The sequence below is a fragment of the Carettochelys insculpta genome, chromosome 2 (genome assembly GCF_033958435.1).
Source record: "Carettochelys insculpta isolate YL-2023 chromosome 2, ASM3395843v1, whole genome shotgun sequence".
Classification (NCBI taxonomy): domain Eukaryota; kingdom Metazoa; phylum Chordata; order Testudines; family Carettochelyidae; genus Carettochelys; species Carettochelys insculpta.
In genome coordinates, this window is record NC_134138.1 from 274495785 (window position 1) to 274513847 (window position 18063).

The following is an 18063-nucleotide window of genomic DNA, read 5'->3' on the forward strand; positions in this document are numbered from 1 at the left end:
TATGTGTACCAATGTAACTTGCTAGAATGTGCATAGTTTTAAATATCACTTCTTGCTCAAAAACAAATATAAAAAGTCTAAAGATACTTTGTTGAAATAGGCAAGTTACATTTTTAATCTCTTAATTGTTTTCTTTATTTACAGGCGAAGGTTTGATTTGCAGAATCCATCAAGAATGGATCGAAATGTGGAGATGTTCATGAACATTGAAAAAACACTAATGCAGGCAAGAAATGCTATAACTGTGAACATTTTCTATTTTGTGTCTGTGTATTTTTCACCCTTTTTGAGAAAAGGGCCTTCTAGCTTTTAGGTCCCTCTGAGGGGTGTGTCCTGTACAAGAAGAATTCCAGACTTTGTACTTTTCTTAAATTTCTGGCTATGGTGTTTCTTTTTCAGTCTGATCTTCTTTTTCCTCAGTGAGAATCTCTGAAACTAGGTGGTGCAGATGACAAAAGGAAATACTTACTACAGAGAAACTTGGTAGTTGGGTCAGGAAAATAATTTTGAGCATCAAAATTGTTAGACAACTAGTTTTTAACTTTAAGATCAAATTGATCACCTATATAGTCCAATATCTTCAGCAGGTTCAAACTCTGCTTCAGAATTAAGAAAGGAAGTTATCAAAATTTGTGAAATAGAAGTATTCTTGAAGATGCCAAGCCAAAGGCAAAAAAGCTCTTGAAAAGTGCTGAGATGTCTGGGCAGGTGTAGAAGTACATTTTGGGCCCTACCAGTACAAACTTAAGTATCCCACCAATGTGCCGCAATCCTGACTTTGAGGGACCATCTCTGTAAGGTGAGCAGATGATTTGGTTCCATCAAAGTCTACCCGTGGCTTCTCTGAGACTGCAAGCAATGGTGAAAGTTCTTGTTTTGTCTCTTATGGGGACCTCATTCCTGTGCCGTCACATTTGAATGATTGGCCTAGAAGTGGAAAAGCTCTGTATCCTATTACTCCTCTTTTGGGCCATTACAGTTATTGTTCTCACTTCCCCACCAGAGCAGGTCAGTTTAAAATTAAGCATATTACTATCAGTGACTTTTTTTTCCTGTAGTTTTCTGGAGAACATAGACCAGTACTTTTGCTTGTTCTACTTTCAAGAACGTAGCAAAAGCAGAAACAGGAGAAAGAGAACCCCAAAAGTGACCAGCTTCATTGACACTTTGGAATAATGGTTTTGATGTGATTCGATAAAGATGTCTGGATATTCATTTTATTTTAAAATAAGCATTTAATGTAACTAAAAACTACTGTTCTAAGTAATGTAGATAAGTGCTGCAGGGTGAGATCCTAGTTTGGAATGTATCAATTATAGCATCTAGGTTTCTGTTTACAGTAGCATGCTCATGAGGTGATCCAAAGCATATTGAAATTTCAAATCTTTGTTTTCATCAATAGATTGAGAACTTGTTGGTATACAGAATCCAGATGTGGGGGGTGGGGGCAGCCATCCAAGGTGTGAAGTCAGAGAGATGGGAAAATGGGATGGTAGTGGGGATGTATCACAGGGTCATGCAATTTCTGCCTTCCATTTATTAGCACAGGGGTTTCAAACTGTGAGATTAAACGTTGGTGGGAGCCACCGGCTCATTTGGGTCCCTTGCTTTCCACATTGTGGGAGCTGGGGTGCTGGATGGCTGCCAGGTCACCTCTGCCCACCCATCTGGGTCCTCCCTAAACAGAGTGGGAGGCACAGCTTTTAGCTGCACTTCCACTGCACTTCCCCTCTTACCTCTGCCTCAACAGTGCCTGGTGTTGGCTGGTGACACCTTCTGAAGCCATCCCCTGCCTGTGAAACCCACCTGCCATGAGATGTACCTTCAGGCACTTGCTCACTTCTTCCCTGGCTCTCCTGGAACGTATAGCAGCCAAGCTCTGCAGACAGAGACCATGGGCCAGTACCAGACCCCTTTGTGGGGAGTGGCAAGAGTGTGCTGGGGCACAACTCAGAGCTGTCCTGCCCGTCATGTCTGGAGAGTGCCCAACAGGAGAGCACTTCAATCTCCCAGGACACACAGTAGCAGATTTAAAAGTAGCTATCCTGCAGCAAAGAAATTTCAAGAACAGACTCCAAAGAGAAATTGCTGAGCTACAATTCATCTGCAAATTCAATACCCTCAGCTCAGGATTAAACAAAGACTGTGAATGGCTGGCTAAATACAAAAGCAGCTTCCCCTCTCTTGGAGTTCACACCTCCAGATCTACTGATGACAATACAACTCAGCCTGCCTGACTGAGCTAACCTCGTTATCCCCAGCCTTACTCTGGCCTATTTATACCTGGCCTTGCAGATTTCCAGGACCAGCATCTGAAGAAGTGAGTTAACTCACGAAAGCTCATGCTCTAAACTTTTCTGTTAGTCTATAAGGTGCCACAGGACCCTTCGTTGCTCTACAGATCCAGACTAACACGGCTACCCCTCTGATACTTGACAACTGTCCAGAGGCAGCCTGGCTCAGGTAACAGGCCAAGGAGGGCTACCAGGCAGGCAGCCAGTGCCGCAGCTCTCACCAGGTTCCAAAGCATCCACTCCTGGCAGGAGGGATGTACCCCCACAGTTTGAAAACCTCTCTGCAAGCACTGGGGGTGGGGGAGAAAGAGCTCATGATTCCCCCTTTCCCACCTCCAAGGAGTAGACACAAAAATGCTTAGTTATAACTCTGCATAGGATCTTTGCATTAGTGTTTATCAAAGAATGTTTAATGCAGCAATTCTTGATGGGTTAATGACTTGAACCACTAATTTCTGAATTTTTTTTTTCTTTTCTCCTCCAGAATAATTGTCTGAGCAGGCCAACAATCTACCTCATTCCAGATATCGAACTCAAGTTGGCTAACAAGCTAAAGGACATTGTCAAACGTCATCAGGTAACAGATTTGCTTTCCTTGATTTTTTGCTGGTTGTATTTTTGCAGCTGTTTATAAAGGACAATTGTAGAGAATACTTTAGCAATAGGCTTCTAAAAATAAGTATTACAGGGGAACAGTGGACAGCTTGTGACTTAGGACTGCATCTCCCTGCTAGATCATTCCATTTGACCTGCCAACAGTTAAGATTTATTCTCTTGTAACTTTTATTTTTATTTCTCAACTTTTTTTGCTGTGATAAACGTACTAAGTATAAAGTGCTTCTTTCAGTGTGGGAGTCTGATTACTAAAAGAGGGGGAGACTGGTGCCTCCTTGAGTTGCATGTATAATGAATACAAAGAGATTCAGTACCCTGAAAATCAAGTCTGTATCCACAGCACCACACTTCGAGTGCAAAGTGTTGTATTAACAAACCTGTGGCTAATACTTTTGTCTGAAAATTTTTAACTCCTGACAAAATTATAAAGAGAAGTCTTTCATGAATGGAAGGCACATGAATATCATGTTACTGGAAATGGATATAAACCCCAGTGCCTGATAGGTTTGCAAGTCATGGCAGTGATAAAAGCATATTGCCTGAACCATTTCTATAGCAACAATCACAAAGCTAAGTATGACAATGTACGGCTGCTGTCGGAGGTGCCACTGTTACTGACCTAAAGAGCAAAGTTTTCAGTGAGCAGCATTGTTTTGCCAAAGTTGCTGTCATATGTGTCTTGTATCCTTGCTTTTTAGCTGATGGCAAAACAATAAAACAATATACAGTGCAAATGGAAAAGTCATTTACATTTGATGAGAAAATGGTTAAAAAAATTCAGAACATCCTTTCTCAGTGTATAGTTTCTTAAAGAGTTAGATCATGGGTGTCCTACCTTTTGGCTTGCCTGGGCTGCATTGAGTGAGGATAGTCTTGGGCCGCGTACAAAATATATAATATAGTTAATGTATATAAATGACATAATAACGTTAAAAGCTTACGATCTTGTGGGGCCGCATTACTAGCTGTCCAGGGCCGCATGCGGCGCAGGTTGGACACGCTTGAGTTAGATATTCATGAACATGTGGAAGAAATTACTCTTAAATTCCTTTGACACTAAACTAGAGTACAGATGTCAGATGCAAGTCAGCTACGGATATATGGGCAGATGACTGACACGAGTTTTAATCTGCATGATGAATTTATAAAGTTATCCTTGTTACACAGAACAAGGAAAGGTTCTGATATCTTAGGTGCAATTCAGAAGGCTGTTGCAGATTTTCAAAAAGCTATCAGCTACTGTTACAGACAGACCACTTACTATGTGTAAATTAAAGGTTGAGCTTGCACACTTGTTGAACCATCAGTGAAATAAATTGCCCAACACTGCACTTTTATTATTCATCAAGAGTTTCTGGGTGGAAAATTCGTTGAGCTTTATTCTTGTCATGAATGTGGTCATGGAGGTTACAAGCATGTCTTGAGGTGGCAGCAATGGAAAAGTAATGGTTTTTCTCAGCATGTAGGGCAACTTAGTCTTACATTGAAGCATGATGGATGATTCATAATAAATGCTTTGAGAGAATATTGTATGGAGTGGTGTTGTGGCCATGTTGGTTCCAGGACATTAGAGAGACGTAGGTCAGATATCTATTGTTGGATCAACTTTTAGTGAGAGGGACAAGCTTTGGAGCTTATGCAGAAATTGGTCCATTAAAAAAAATTACCTTCTGCTTTATCTCCCTTGACAGATAGTTTGCACGTTGAGGGGAGAGGCTCACCTTTTTGAAAAAGCGTGAGCTCTGAGCCTTGCATATTTCAGGAAAAACTGTAAGATTCTGTTTTTCTATAACGTGGTACTTTTGGCTGCTGTAACCTCACATTTGAATCTGCAGTTGCAAGGCGTGAACCAGACTATGCTGGTTTATTGCTCACCTTGGTGGTTTCTGAAGCAAGCCTGAGCTTTTAAAGACATTCCTTTTGAGTATGGATTGTGCCCGTTTTACAATATGTGCTGCGTGTAAATTGTAACTGCAAGCATTCCAGTCAGTTTTTAGCTGGTAAACTACCCACATTGAAATGTTGCTGCTTAATGTCCACCAGTGATTTAAGGATTTTAAAAATCTTTGACCTCACCTCGTCCTTTTTAATGATTCCCTTGAGTCCGTTGTCAGTGAACAGCAGCAAAACTGAGCAGATTGCAGATGGATCCTTCCTTCCTTTTTGGAAAGGAGGATGAAAGGGGCATTTGGTTTTGGACTATTACATTTGTGAAAGTTACTTTTCTAAATCATTTTAATCATTTGAAGTCAAAGGAAAGGAACCAACTGACAGATAAATCTCTTCCAGTTTATAATACAGATTTATTCCTGTTAGTGCACAAGCAGGCTTATACTCAAGTTTCATTCTGAGAGGCAGGATACTGTAACTATGATAAGCAATAGAGAAGATAGAGGGTTTTTGTTTTCATTTTTTAATCCTACTCTTCTGGCTACTGAAAAAAGTTAGTGAAAAATCTAGGCTGAAACTTGAAAAAAACAAAAAAAATTCCAGGCTGTGCTCAAAGGGACTTTTATTTTGAACAACTCTGGTTTTACGTTGTTAATACAGAGTTAACTGTATGTTAACATGCTATATTGCAAACATTTAAGCTATGCAATAGATATCCTCTTAGAAATATTGGGCCCACACAAGGGTTTTAACGGGTTTTGTGGCCCTGTTCTCTTTAACGATGTTCATGCCCGATATAGAGAACGTAGTGTTTTTTGTGACCTATGCACACCTGGGTGTGAGGGTCTAGGTTCTATCTTTGATTCTGTTATATGCTTCTGTGTGTTCTTAGGTAAGTCCCATAAGCCCCTACCTCAGTTTTCCTATCTTTAAAATGGTAATGATACTTAACCATCATCACCGGGATGAAGATGATTAATACCTCCATATATAAGAAGGAATTTGAGATGTGAAGAAAGACTATGTGACTATAAAGCATTATTTTTTCCAAGTATTGGATTTACTTTGCCAGTACACATAGGCTTCAGGCTGCAGCAGACATAATGTGCAAAATAGTGTGTATGCTCTAAGATTTAGTCCCAGAGTAATTCTGTGCCACTACACATGCATAGCAATTGTCCCCCACTTTTTGTTTCCCTCCAGAAAATGACTTTATGACAGGTAAACAAAGAGAAGCCCTAAGAGCATTTGTGCAGCCTTCTCCAGCAGTATGTTTTGGGTGCTCGGATCAGTCAGTAGAGAGGTAAAGCACTGTGGGGCAGGGGGCTGGACTGAGGAAGACCCAGTTGTTAGCTCCTGCCCTTGCCCAGCTCAGTTGCTCTTCCCCGCTGGGCTGGAGAGGGTGGGCCGTCTTCCCCAGGAGGGCATCTGGAGCTGGGTCCGACCCACCCAGGATTTCTCCATCAGCTCTTCATACTCCACTTCCTGCGCCCACTGCTTCTGAGCCACGGGGGGCAGGAATTCACTGTATGAGAAACTGCTTCATCAGCCCCTGTTTTGTTCAAACCGTCTCCAGCAAAGCTTCACCCTGATGAACTCAATTCCACCTGTATCTGGACCACCCCAGTGAGTCACCTCAGTTCACCAAGCTACAACCAGCAGCACCTGGATCTCCGCTCCCAAGGACCAACCACCTTCAGCTGACTACCCTGCAGCATCCCATTTCTGTTGAACCCAGAACTTATTTCTTTCTCCCTCCCCTTCTGATACCAAATCCTTCCATGCTGGAACCTCCACATTTACTTGACAAATAAGTTGGCAGAATTTTGAAAAACGTTGATTGTTTTGGTGCAGAATTTTTAATTATTTGGCACAATGCTCTCAAGAGTAAAGGCTGCACAAAGAAGAATCCAGCAGTCTGTTTGAAAGATAACATGTTCTGAATGCTTCCCTGACACTCTTTTTTGAATTAACTTATTTCAGTATGCATGTTTCATATCTGTTTTGCATGAGGTTTTGACTTTTCAGATTTATAAGCAGAGTCCTAGGCGAATGGAGTGTCTTCTGTATTTGTGATTTAATATATTGAAGAAGGGTGTGAACAAGACTATTTCTTCCATTTTTAGAATAAAAGCTTTCCTCACATTAATTCAGTTTTGTGAGAAGTATTCTGGAATTTGCGTACCCAGGCCGTCCTGTTTGCTTCAGGTCCTAATTCAAAATGTCTTTATTTCTAAAAGCTTTTAATCCTATTTGTCAATCCTTCTTCCCTTTGTCTTCGTCCCTTTATGCTGAAGGAACACTTGCCTCTTCTCTGTCCATTTCTACAATCTCATCACTGGTACGAAGAGCTTCCCCTCTTCTGTGCCTGCCATCTGAACAGCCTTCTGGTGGTATCTCTCTCATATTCTAGTCTCATCTTAAATGCATGTCTTCTCCCATGCCTCCATTGCCTAATTTTTTCCCCCCCTCTGCTGATGGCGATCCTGTCTGCAGAATGCTCTTATTTATTAACCATAACTCTTTTGAATCACTCAGCTGTCCTGTGTCTAATTCTGTAAAATATGTTTTGGAATACAGTTGGTGTAGAAAAAATATTGTACAAAATTTCCATTTCTGCAAATACAACTTCTTCCACCCAAGAGAATTCCCATAGATTGTCCAGTATGTGTATCTGTAGAGTCCTGTTATCCCTGGGGTATGATTCTGTTGTGTACTGAGTCTCTGTGTAGTATATTAGATAACCTTGATATTTTTAGTGGAGAGGAAAGGCAATTTTGTATAAGATACACCACACAAGCACTATTTAATAAATATCTAATTTGTAAGAAAATAATAAACAGTTGAATATTATATTTAAATGGACCCCATCAACTTGAAAATATGCCTGTTTGAAATTGTTTATTTTTACAGTTATGAAGTAACACCTCACATTTCTGACAATGAAAATGATCTTTCCTAATTTACTATGAGCATTTGACTGACCTTTTGAATATTGTCAGTGTCATTGTTTTCTACTTTGTAGTTGTCTTTTTCCCTTAATAAACAGAGCCTTTTAAAACACTGAAGGGGGAGCAGAACAGCCCTAATTTTTTAAATGAACTATTTTTCATTTTAAAGGTTTGTTTTTAATGTTCAGGACACGCTATTTAAGGTAGCTTAATCAGACGTTGTAATTAAGACTACAGTAGGGTCTGGATGTTCACAAGTGCCACATTCGCAAATTCAGTTATTCAGGAGTGGCCTCGCTCCCTGGGGCTCTGGGACCGGGAGCACTGGGTTTGTATATTTAATCACAGTTATGGATACCTTCTCATAGGAAGATAGTTATACAAACATGTATCAATTGAGGTTTGAGAAAATGAAGTATGATAAAAGAAAAGGAAGTGTGAGGAAAGAAGATTTGAAAGTGAGGAGGGCTGAGTTGATACCAGAAGGAGACAAGAAGGGGTATGTCAAACACAGTCATTAGTAAAATACAGAAAAACATATTTAGAGGGAAAGAGGTAACCTCCAGAAGATGAAAGTAACCTCCTTTTCTGGTATCTGTAGAATATTGGAAATAATTATGTTGAGTGCTTAGGTTCTGGAGCTTAGAATATTGTAACTAAAATCACTCAGTAATGTTTCTGATATGAAAGGTTTTTTTCTGTTTGTTGAAGGAACTTATTTACATATAGCTATGGATTCTCAGCATGTTTCACTTTTTTCCCTAGGGAACCATCACTGATGAGAAGGCAAAGGCCACCCACCATATTTATCCTAATCCTACCTCACTGGATGATGGTAAATCCATACAGAATTGATCTCTATGAATCTTGAAACTAAAACACTTCACTGCTAAAGTGATGGGTGGTATACACTAGGTAGGAATATGCACTCAGCTTAATACTTGGAGCTGTTCAGAAAGTGGTAGCTTTCAAGATTTGATTTAAAATGGTTTGTAGTTCTAAATGCCCTGTGGAGGGAGGAGGTTGGGGTATGAGTGTTTTGTTTATAGCTATGGAACTGTTTTCTGGAAACCATATGGTGATACAGGCTTTGACTGAAAGCCCATTACAAACACTAAGTCCTGGCAGTGTGCTCTGTGCTGTGAGAGACGTGCCATGCCTTCAGAATTTATAACCTAGAGGAGATGCAAAGGATGATCAAGACTGTGGGAGACCCATGGGAAAGAGTTGCCGTAGATGACAAAAAAATTTGCATGTTGATGGTATAAGCAAGGCTTGAGTCAGAACCGACTATGGACCACCTCTCCTCAGTGACCTCACATTCATGACTTGTATTTGCCCGTGGTATCTGGGTAGTTATCCATGCAACGTTAATTATTTCAAGCCATAGTTGATATGATTTTGGCTAAAATAGGTCCACACTGATACTTCTGTACTTGATACAGAAATGACACTGAAAACTAAATTGAAACAGGACTGGTAGTATATAAAAATAGCCGAAAAGGTTAATGTCCTGCTCTTTCCTAATAATACCTTGTAAAGGAAAAAAAAAAAAAACCAAACAAAACCAGAACTAGATCTATGGTAGAGAACATTGGGGCCAAAATAAAACATATGAGATTTAAAAGCTGCTTGGTGTAGCTTCATAGGGATGGGAGTATGGGTAACATCCTTGCTTTTCGGTGTGAGGGTGTCTGCATTGCTAAAGTCACAAGCATAAGTGAAAGTCAATTAAATGAGTGTGTTAGTTAAATCAAAACCATATTGCAGTTTTAATTCAGATGATTATGTAAACTTACCTAGTTTAGAAGCATTTTATTATACTTGTTTCATACAACATCTAACCTCACCTGCTAAGCTAAGACTACAAAAAGTGCCTTTTCAGATTTCATCGTCCAATTTAACTTGTTTCTGGGGGACTGGATTTCCCTGACACAAGAGATCACAAAGTTGTAGTGCTGAATTTGCACTGACAACTGATCTCCACTAGATGGGAGTGTTTAGCTTTGTGTGGACAGGAGCACTTTGTGTTTTATTCTTTTGTTGAATGTGTCTTGCGCTCCCAGAGACATCATGCGGGTACATAAGTACCTCATTTGCGTTCGGAAGTTTTCTTTAATCCGTTTGTTTCCTGAATAAGGATGAGTGCAGTTTAACGTGTTACAAATTTTCAGTGATATTCTGAGGTTTCAGAGAGGAAGCTGTGTTCGTCTGTTTCATCAAAAACAACAAGTAGCCTGGTGCCACTTCAAAGACTGACAGTTGTATTATGGCATAAGCTTTTGTGAGTTGCAGCTCACTTTGTCAGATGCTTAAACTGAAAGAAAAAGAAACAGATACTAGAGATATGGAGATGGGAGTTTCTTCTGATTTGTGGGTGAACGAGCCTTTGATGGCATGGCCGATGCAGTTAGGTTTTTGACGGTGTCATTAGGGTAGATGTGTGGACAGAGTTGGCAACTAGGTTTGTTGCAGGTCGCAACTCCCTCCCCAGAACCTTTACACACACACCCCTTACACCTCTCCCGCGGCCACAATCCTCTCTTATGCCCATACCCCCTCCCAAACCCTCCATGCCAATCCACTGCTACAGGTTACGACTCCCTCCTTCACCCAAGTCCCCTGTCTCAAACTCCTTTCTACACCCAACCTTCGTCTCCGATCCTGAGTCGTCTTAATAGAAAAGTGAAGCCCTTAACTATTTACCAAAATGCCTTGAAAGAGTCTTTGGAAACTTCAGATAGTCCAGAATGTGGCTGCCCAAGATTTAATTAACACTCGTTATGCAGAGCACATTATGCGAGTGCTCTGGCAGCTGCACTGGCTTCCAGTATGTTTCCGGGTGCAGTTTAGGTTATTGGATATGACTTATAAAGCCCTAAATGGGTTGGGTCCACTATAGTTGAAGGACTGTCTTTTCCCATATTAACCCGCCAAGGAATTGAAGTCAGCTGAGGAGGCTCTGCTCTCTGCTCCTCCACTTAGAGAGATAAGATTAACAGCAACAGGGAGCAGGGCCTTCTCACCATTTACTCCCAGGCAGTAGAATTCTCTTCCTGGGATATTTGCATGGCACCAACAGTAACATTGGTTTGCCGCCAGGTTAAAGCCGCACTTTTTACTCGTGCTTTTATTGGTGTTTGAGTTTGTGTATGTAACCCTTCTTCTGAGATGTTGTAGTAGGTTTTATGTACTTTTGGAGTTTTGTATTTTTAAATCTTTCTATGTGTTTATATTAAAAAAAAAAAAAAAGCTGTTTCTACTATTTCAAATGGAGGGGTAAAAATATTTTAAATAAATAAAATGTCCCTCCCATGAAAAAGTATTGCCCACCCCAGGCTAGTCTTAATCTAGATGTGACTCTCATGAGTCAGAAATCCTCCCTGTCTTCGAGTACAGTGCCCACGGATGACCACTTCAAAACTTTTACACGTTAACCTGTCACCAGGATGCTAAAACTCTGGGGATTAACCAGTGACCTCAGGGTTTAAGTCTGCATTGTTGACACTGCATATTCCGTCAGACTTTAACTCTTCAAGTGTTTATTCCTGCGGATGAATTGGTAAGGTCCATTTGTGAAGCTACAGGGACCTAAAAAGAATACAATAGGCCTTTATTTTAAAATTTAAAAAAAAAATTGCATAAATGGAAATGTGCTGAAAAGGCTGCTCAGAGGCCCTGTGTTTGCAGCAGCTTTGTTTACTTACCTCATTCTGCTGTTGAGGGCTACAGATTTTGCATTCCTCAGGGCCCAGTGTAGATTTCCTCAAAAGGCCAAGAGTAGGGTTTTTAGGATAGATGCAGAGTCCAGACAGAAACTAATGATATTTTGCTGCTTACCTTTAGAGGTCTGTAGCTGAATTAAGGAAATACATCCTAAAGAAGTAGCCTGTAGCGTCCGTGTTTCATCTGACATTAAGTAGATGTCACTGAAATAAATCCTGCTTTGATGATGGCAAGGACAAACTGAGTTAGCTCACTGTCTAAATTTTTATTTTTTCATTTTGCAGATGAATGGTTGAGACCTGTGATGAAGAAAGATAAGCAGGTGTTAGTGCACTGGGGCTTTTATCCGGACAGGTAAAAAAAGGAGATGGGGAGAGAACCATCATCTTTAAATCCTGAAAAAGCTTATGTTAAAAAAGAGGTGTTAAATCACAGAAGTTTGAAATTGCAGATAATTGAATCCATCTCCAACTCTTCCTCTTGCTCTATCATGTGCTATTTCTCCTAGGCCATGTCTACACTAGCCCAAAACTTTGAAATGGCTGCGCAAATGGCCATTTCGAAGTTTACTAATGAAGCGCTGCAGTACATATTCAGTGGTTCATTAGCATGTGGGCGGTCGCGGCACTTTGAAGTAGGTGGGGTCCTTTCGAAAAGGAGCCCCATCTGGACGAGCCGCACGGTGGCAAGCCGCATCAATTTCGAAGTCCCCTTATTTCTATGAGCAGATGGGAATAAGGGGACTTTGAAGTAGGCGGAGTCCTTTCGAAAAGTAGCCCTGTCTGGACGAGCCGCGTGGCGGTGAGCCATGTCAATTTCGAAGTGCCGTGTCTGCCTGCATGCTAATGAGACGCTGAATATGTATTTCAGTGCTTCATTAGTAAACTTCGAAATGGCCATTTGCATGGCCATTTTGAAGTTTTGGGCTAGTGTAGACACGTCCCTAATGTCAAAGATTGAGTTTAGTGAACTTGCACCTTTGTTTTCCAGAACAAAATGATGACATCCCTATGTTACCTGGCCTGCAGTTATGCTTTTCTTTTCTAATCCTACAGATTAATGCCCCAGAGTCAGACCTGTTGGTATCACATAAGAAAAGTTTAATTTCTCCCTTCATTACACCATTTTGCACACCATTTGATTTGAAAGCAGGGTGAGAGCACCCAACACAAGTTATTGGTCTTATGCAATAGGGCCACCTAGTGACTTAATAATTATTGCGGTACCCAGAACTAGAGACAAGAGATTTTGTTATACTGGCAATAGCTGTGTGCGCCAGGGTCCAACAAGGCTATGTTGACCTTACCTTCAGTGCAAGTGCAGCTATGTTGACAGAAGATTTTTTCTTAATGTTGTTCAGTAGGTGGTATTCCTAAACCAACAGAAAACCTTATGTCAGTATAGGCCCTGCATACTTCAGAGAACTGTGCAGGCATAAGATACACAGTGTAGATGTAAGCTGAGACTGACATCTACATTGTAATACACCTGCTCAGTGTGATGCTGCCAATAGTTATAAATATGGTTATATGGCATCTTTTCCTTCAGTGTCTGTTTTAGACCTGGTAGTTGACTCTGAATCTTTGGAGTCCTAAGCCAGTAACCTTTTGTGGACTTGTAGGACTGGAAGGGAACTCAAGAGGTCCTCTAGTCCAGTCTCCTGCACACAAGGCAGGGCTAAGTATTATCTAGATCATCTCTGACAGGTGTTTATCTAACCTGCTCTTAAAAATCTCCAATATCATGTCTTCCCCTTAGTTTTCTCTTTTCCAGACTAAACAACGCACCCCCCCCCTTTTTTTTTTCAGTCTTCCCTCATAGGTCATGTTTTGTAGATTTTTCATCATTATTGTTTCTCTTCTCTAAATCTTCTCCAGTTTGTCCCCATCTTTCCTGAAATATGGTACCCAGAACTGGACACACAAATTGAGTTGAGGCTTAATCAGTGTAGAGTAGAGTGGTCCTGCTTACGCTATTTCTGCTAAAATAGTACATATGACTATTATTTTTCGGGTTTTTTAAGAGTGTTGCATTGCAACTCATATTTATTGCATGATCCACTATGATTCCCGATCCCTTTCGGCAGTACGGCTTCCTGAGAAGCCATTTCCCTTTTTTGTCTGTGTCACCATCTAATTCCATTTCTCAGGTTGTATTGTCATAGACTGTAAACCTAGAAGAGCCTCTTAAATCATTTAGTCTGAGCTCCTGTGTACCATAGGCCATTAAATGTCACCCATCTACCCCATATCAAACCTAATAAGTTGTGTTTGACTAAAGTGTATCTTTCTGAAATGGATTTGAAGATACCAAGAAATGGTAGATTCACCTCTTTTAACTCTTTCCAATAATTAATTGCCTTCTTTGTTAAAACCACAATTAACTACAGCTGTTACCTGAGGATCCTTATTGCTGGTGATGTGCTGTAAGAGGCAAAATAGACAGCTATATTTTCAAATCCCAGGTAGTTTTCTGAGTTGTTTGTGTGTGTTTAAAAAAATGCTCTTGTATATTGAGTTAATTGGATTGCAAGTTATTAAGTATGCAACCCTATCATCTTATTTTGCACAGGCACTGGTTAGAGCTTAATTGTACTATGTCATACAGTTTGAAAATGAGACAAAAACTTACAGCAGATAATTAGTTTGAGTATGCTATTACAGACCTTTAATAACAAGCATAAAAGTAAACCTGAATTTTTCCCATGGAATTGTATAGATTTCAGTGCCAGCTTGGTGTAAATAGCCTTTGGTCCAGGAATCTTAAACCCTAAATAAAAATTTTCTCTTGGGGCGGGGGCAGAAATCCCTCCATAGGCTCAAAATGTTTGCTATGGTATGCTTGCAGGATACGTTGATTTCAGCAGAGGTTGTGCGCATGTGTCAAGGAGAAGTGAGCATCAAATTGGGGGGGATGGCATTGGACCACACTTCCTAAATGCATCTCCATTTTGAGCATCCTTTTATTTTCTGTGTACCAAAAGTGTCCATATAAAATCAGCCAGTCAAACTGATAGCATGCACCCACCCACACCCGTCAAAATGCAGTGGCTTGCTTTGTCTCTTGATTAGATGTCTACTGTTGATTACAAATTATCTGACATTTATTGGTTGTACTGATGCAAACAACCTTTTCTGGCATGGCGTCTAATTTGGTGAAACAGAAAAACAGTGGCCAGATGGATTCTAAAGAGCTAGAGTCTTATGGGAAAGATTGTATTACTGCCCTTGTTTTCAGGACCTAATGAATCTTAATTAAAATAGGTAAGGTTATGGAGACAGCTTCATAAATTAATGATGCAGAAAAATTAGGAATTCACACAGGAATTACTTAAACACCATCAAAACCTGAAATTATCAAAAGTATATGAGTTTACTTTTTTGAACATTTATAAGTCTCTAACTCAGAAACGTAAATTTCTTCTTGTATCTGCTGGATTGAACTATTCTGTGTCCCATTCCATTTTTGAACTGTTCCTCTATGGAAGCCAGCATATGTTCTTGGGATAGCAAATAATAGGATACCATTCTGTCCCAGTGGTATGGTTAGAACATGCTTTGATAGCTAAACGAACACTCTTGCCAGTGATTTTTGGCATGAGCAAACAAGAGGAATAATGCAAATTTTCTCTTCCGGTTTCCCTTTTAGCTATGATACTTGGGTTCATGCTAGTGACATTGATGCTGAAATTGAAGATGCTCCAATTCCAGAAAAACCATGGAAGGTGAGAGATCCTTTAAAAGAATCGTTCTGAAAGTGCTATTTAAATATGTTGCATCTGCAGGTGCTGTGTTGGAGGGATGATACATGTGCATGCCCAGAGTTTTACACTTAAATGGAAAATCATTTTTTTAGTATCACAATCAACATATAAAAAATCATATTTAGTTGGTTTTGAGATAACCCAAATGTTGCTTCTGGTGGTTATAGAGAATGGGAAAGAGGAAATAACATATCCCCGTTATGCTCTGAAAAGGTGCTGGTGCCATCACAAACAAAGCGGTGTTGCTAGCCATACCTCACTATTATCCAGATGTGAAAGACTTTACTGTACGTGTCACTGGTGTTCCTGTGGAAAACTACTTGAGTAAAAGCGCACATGTACACAAACACACCTTAATTGTACTCGAGTAGGCAGAAGTCAAAGCAGCTGCACTTTTATTTAAATAACTTATTGGGTACTTTTCCCAACTCTGCTCATCTAGTTAGCTTAACAAACAGAAAACGTGACAGCTGACTTGATCAGTCTCTAAGTCCCTACGTAGAAGACAAATATTTAATAATGGGCTCCTTAGCTTCACAAAAAAATCTAACACAATCTAGCGATGATGGTTTTCAAGTATCCTGAATAGGGTTACAAGAAGGAGGGAGAAAAATTGTTCTCGTTGGCGTCTGAGGATAGGATCAGGAGCAATGGCCTTAAACTGCAGCAAGGGAGGTTTAGGTTGGGCATAGGGAAAAACTTCCTTACTATCAGGATTGTTAAACACTGGAATAAATTACTTAGGGAGGTTGTGGGATCTTCATCTCTGGAGATTAAAAGCAGATTACATACCTCCCGGGGATGGTCTAGACGGTGCTTGGCCCTGCTGAGAAGGCAGGGAACTGGACTCAATGACCTCTCGAGGTCCCTTCCAGTTCTAGCGTTTATATAATTTTATGAAGCTGAAGCAAAACAAATTGAGACTGGAGATCAGGTGTACAATTATAACTGAGCAAACTAACCACTGGACCAGTTTACCAGGGGATGTGGTGAATTTTCAGTCAATGATCACTTTTAAATCTAAGATTGGATGCTTTCCTATAGCAGATGGTTCAGAAATTATTTTGGGGAGGTTCAGTGGCCTGTGTTATACAGTAGGTCAGACTATATCATTGTTTCCCCAATTTTATTTGGCCATAGAACCCTTTTAAACTCAAAAGAATTTTGTGGAACCTCTAATAAGTCATGTATGGCTGAACCCCAGTCAGCCCCAAATCTGCCCCCTCCTCCCCCACATCCCAGGATTAACTCACCTCGTCCCCAAGCCAGCCTCTGGGACTAACCCATCTACTTAGAGGCCCCCAGCCTTAACCCCACCTGAACAAACTCGGCCCAAATTAGGTCCTCCTGTTACCATGCCCAACACAGCAGATGAACCTACCTTAGCCACCACTGCTCGTCCAGCTCTGTCCTGAGGGCCAGATTTCATTGGCCGCCCTATGGCAATGCAGAAGGGCAGTCTCAGCCAATGAAAGGTGAGGACTACACAGCAACTGTAGTACCTGTTTGGTTCCCCTTCTAGATAGCCAGTGGTCCCCCTTGGCCCATCCCCATTGTGCGCATGCCGGCTACCTTGCGAGTGAGGGGCTCTCTGTGCCTCCCTGCCCTGTCACTGCTGAAATAATGGAACTAAATTCAGTTGGTTTAACATCTGGATCCCTCCTGCTTCCCTGCTGGCCTTCAAACAGATTAAATTTAGTTCTACTGTTTCAGCGGCAGCAGGGCAGGAAGCCTCAGCGGGAGCAGCATCTGGAGCGACAAATGATTCCATAGAGCCACAGGTTGCCTACGCCTGATCACTTTCTCGCAGAGCCTTGATTTTCCCTTTGGAGAACACTGCTCAGGAAATGCTGTTCTAACAGGTCCCAGTCCAGGACAACTGCAGGCTGGTTATCGGTACATACTTTTGCATCTTGCTGTGCCATCACCCAATAGGCACAGGATGATACCAGTTTCAGAAGAGCAACATTGCTGTCAGTCTGTGAACTCGGGACGTTGGGGGATGCTGCTTGTGAGTCACTAACATAGAATGAACAGGAGCAAGCACTTGAAGAAATAAACAGCTAATAATTTTTCTGTAACTGTTCTTTGAGATGTGTTCATGTCCGGTCCATGACCCACTCTCCTTCCCAGGTCAGAGTTACCAGCCGGAATGAATTAAGAGGCTGCATAGCAAGTGGTGCCCCTTATACCAGTGTATATACATGCATCTACTGAGTGTACTAGAGCCAGCCTGACAGACACCGAGGGACAAATCTCAGCAGTGCCTATAGCATATAACACTGCCGTCCTCGAGCAAGCTGGAATCCCAACCATGCACACCCTCCTCAGGCAGCGTCGACTCCGCTGGCTTGGCCACGTCCACAGGATGAACGATGGAAGGATTCCAAAAAACATCCTGTATGGTGAGCTAGCCTCTGGCAAAAGACCTCCCGGACGCCCCCAGTTGCATTACAAAGATGTCTGCAAGAGAGACCTCAGAGAGGTAGACATCGAGCTGGACAACTGGGAAGATCTAGCAGACGACTGCAGCAGATGGAGGCAGGGGTTACACAAGGGCCTTCAGAAGGGCGAGTTGAAGATCAGACAGCTAGCAGAGGAGAAGCGAGTGCACAGAAAGCACAATAAGGACTTGCCAGACACCCACGACATCTGCAAGAGATGCAGCAAGGACTGTCACTCTTGTGTGGGTCTTTATAGTCGCAATAGACGCTGTAAATGAAGTCCTCAATTGAAACTTTAAAGGGCACAATCCATAGTCTATGCAGACTGAAGGATGCCTACTCACCTGGCCTGTGTTGAACATAAGTAACACGTCTTAACA

The 18063-nt window shown here is 41.2% G+C and overlaps 1 protein-coding gene across 2 annotated transcripts in view; it reads left to right on the forward strand.

Moving 5' to 3' along the window:
• Nucleotides 1-18063, forward strand: part of SMARCC1 (SWI/SNF related BAF chromatin remodeling complex subunit C1) — a 153155-nt gene that overhangs the window by 27618 nt on the left and 107474 nt on the right. For both annotated transcript variants that reach the window (XM_074985235.1, XM_074985236.1), the window contains 5 exons: nt 145-226; nt 2779-2871; nt 8516-8585; nt 11761-11830; nt 15125-15200. In XM_074985235.1, the coding sequence (XP_074841336.1) occupies nt 145-226; nt 2779-2871; nt 8516-8585; nt 11761-11830; nt 15125-15200 (391 nt within the window). The remainder of the gene's footprint in view (nt 1-144; nt 227-2778; nt 2872-8515; nt 8586-11760; nt 11831-15124; nt 15201-18063) is intronic.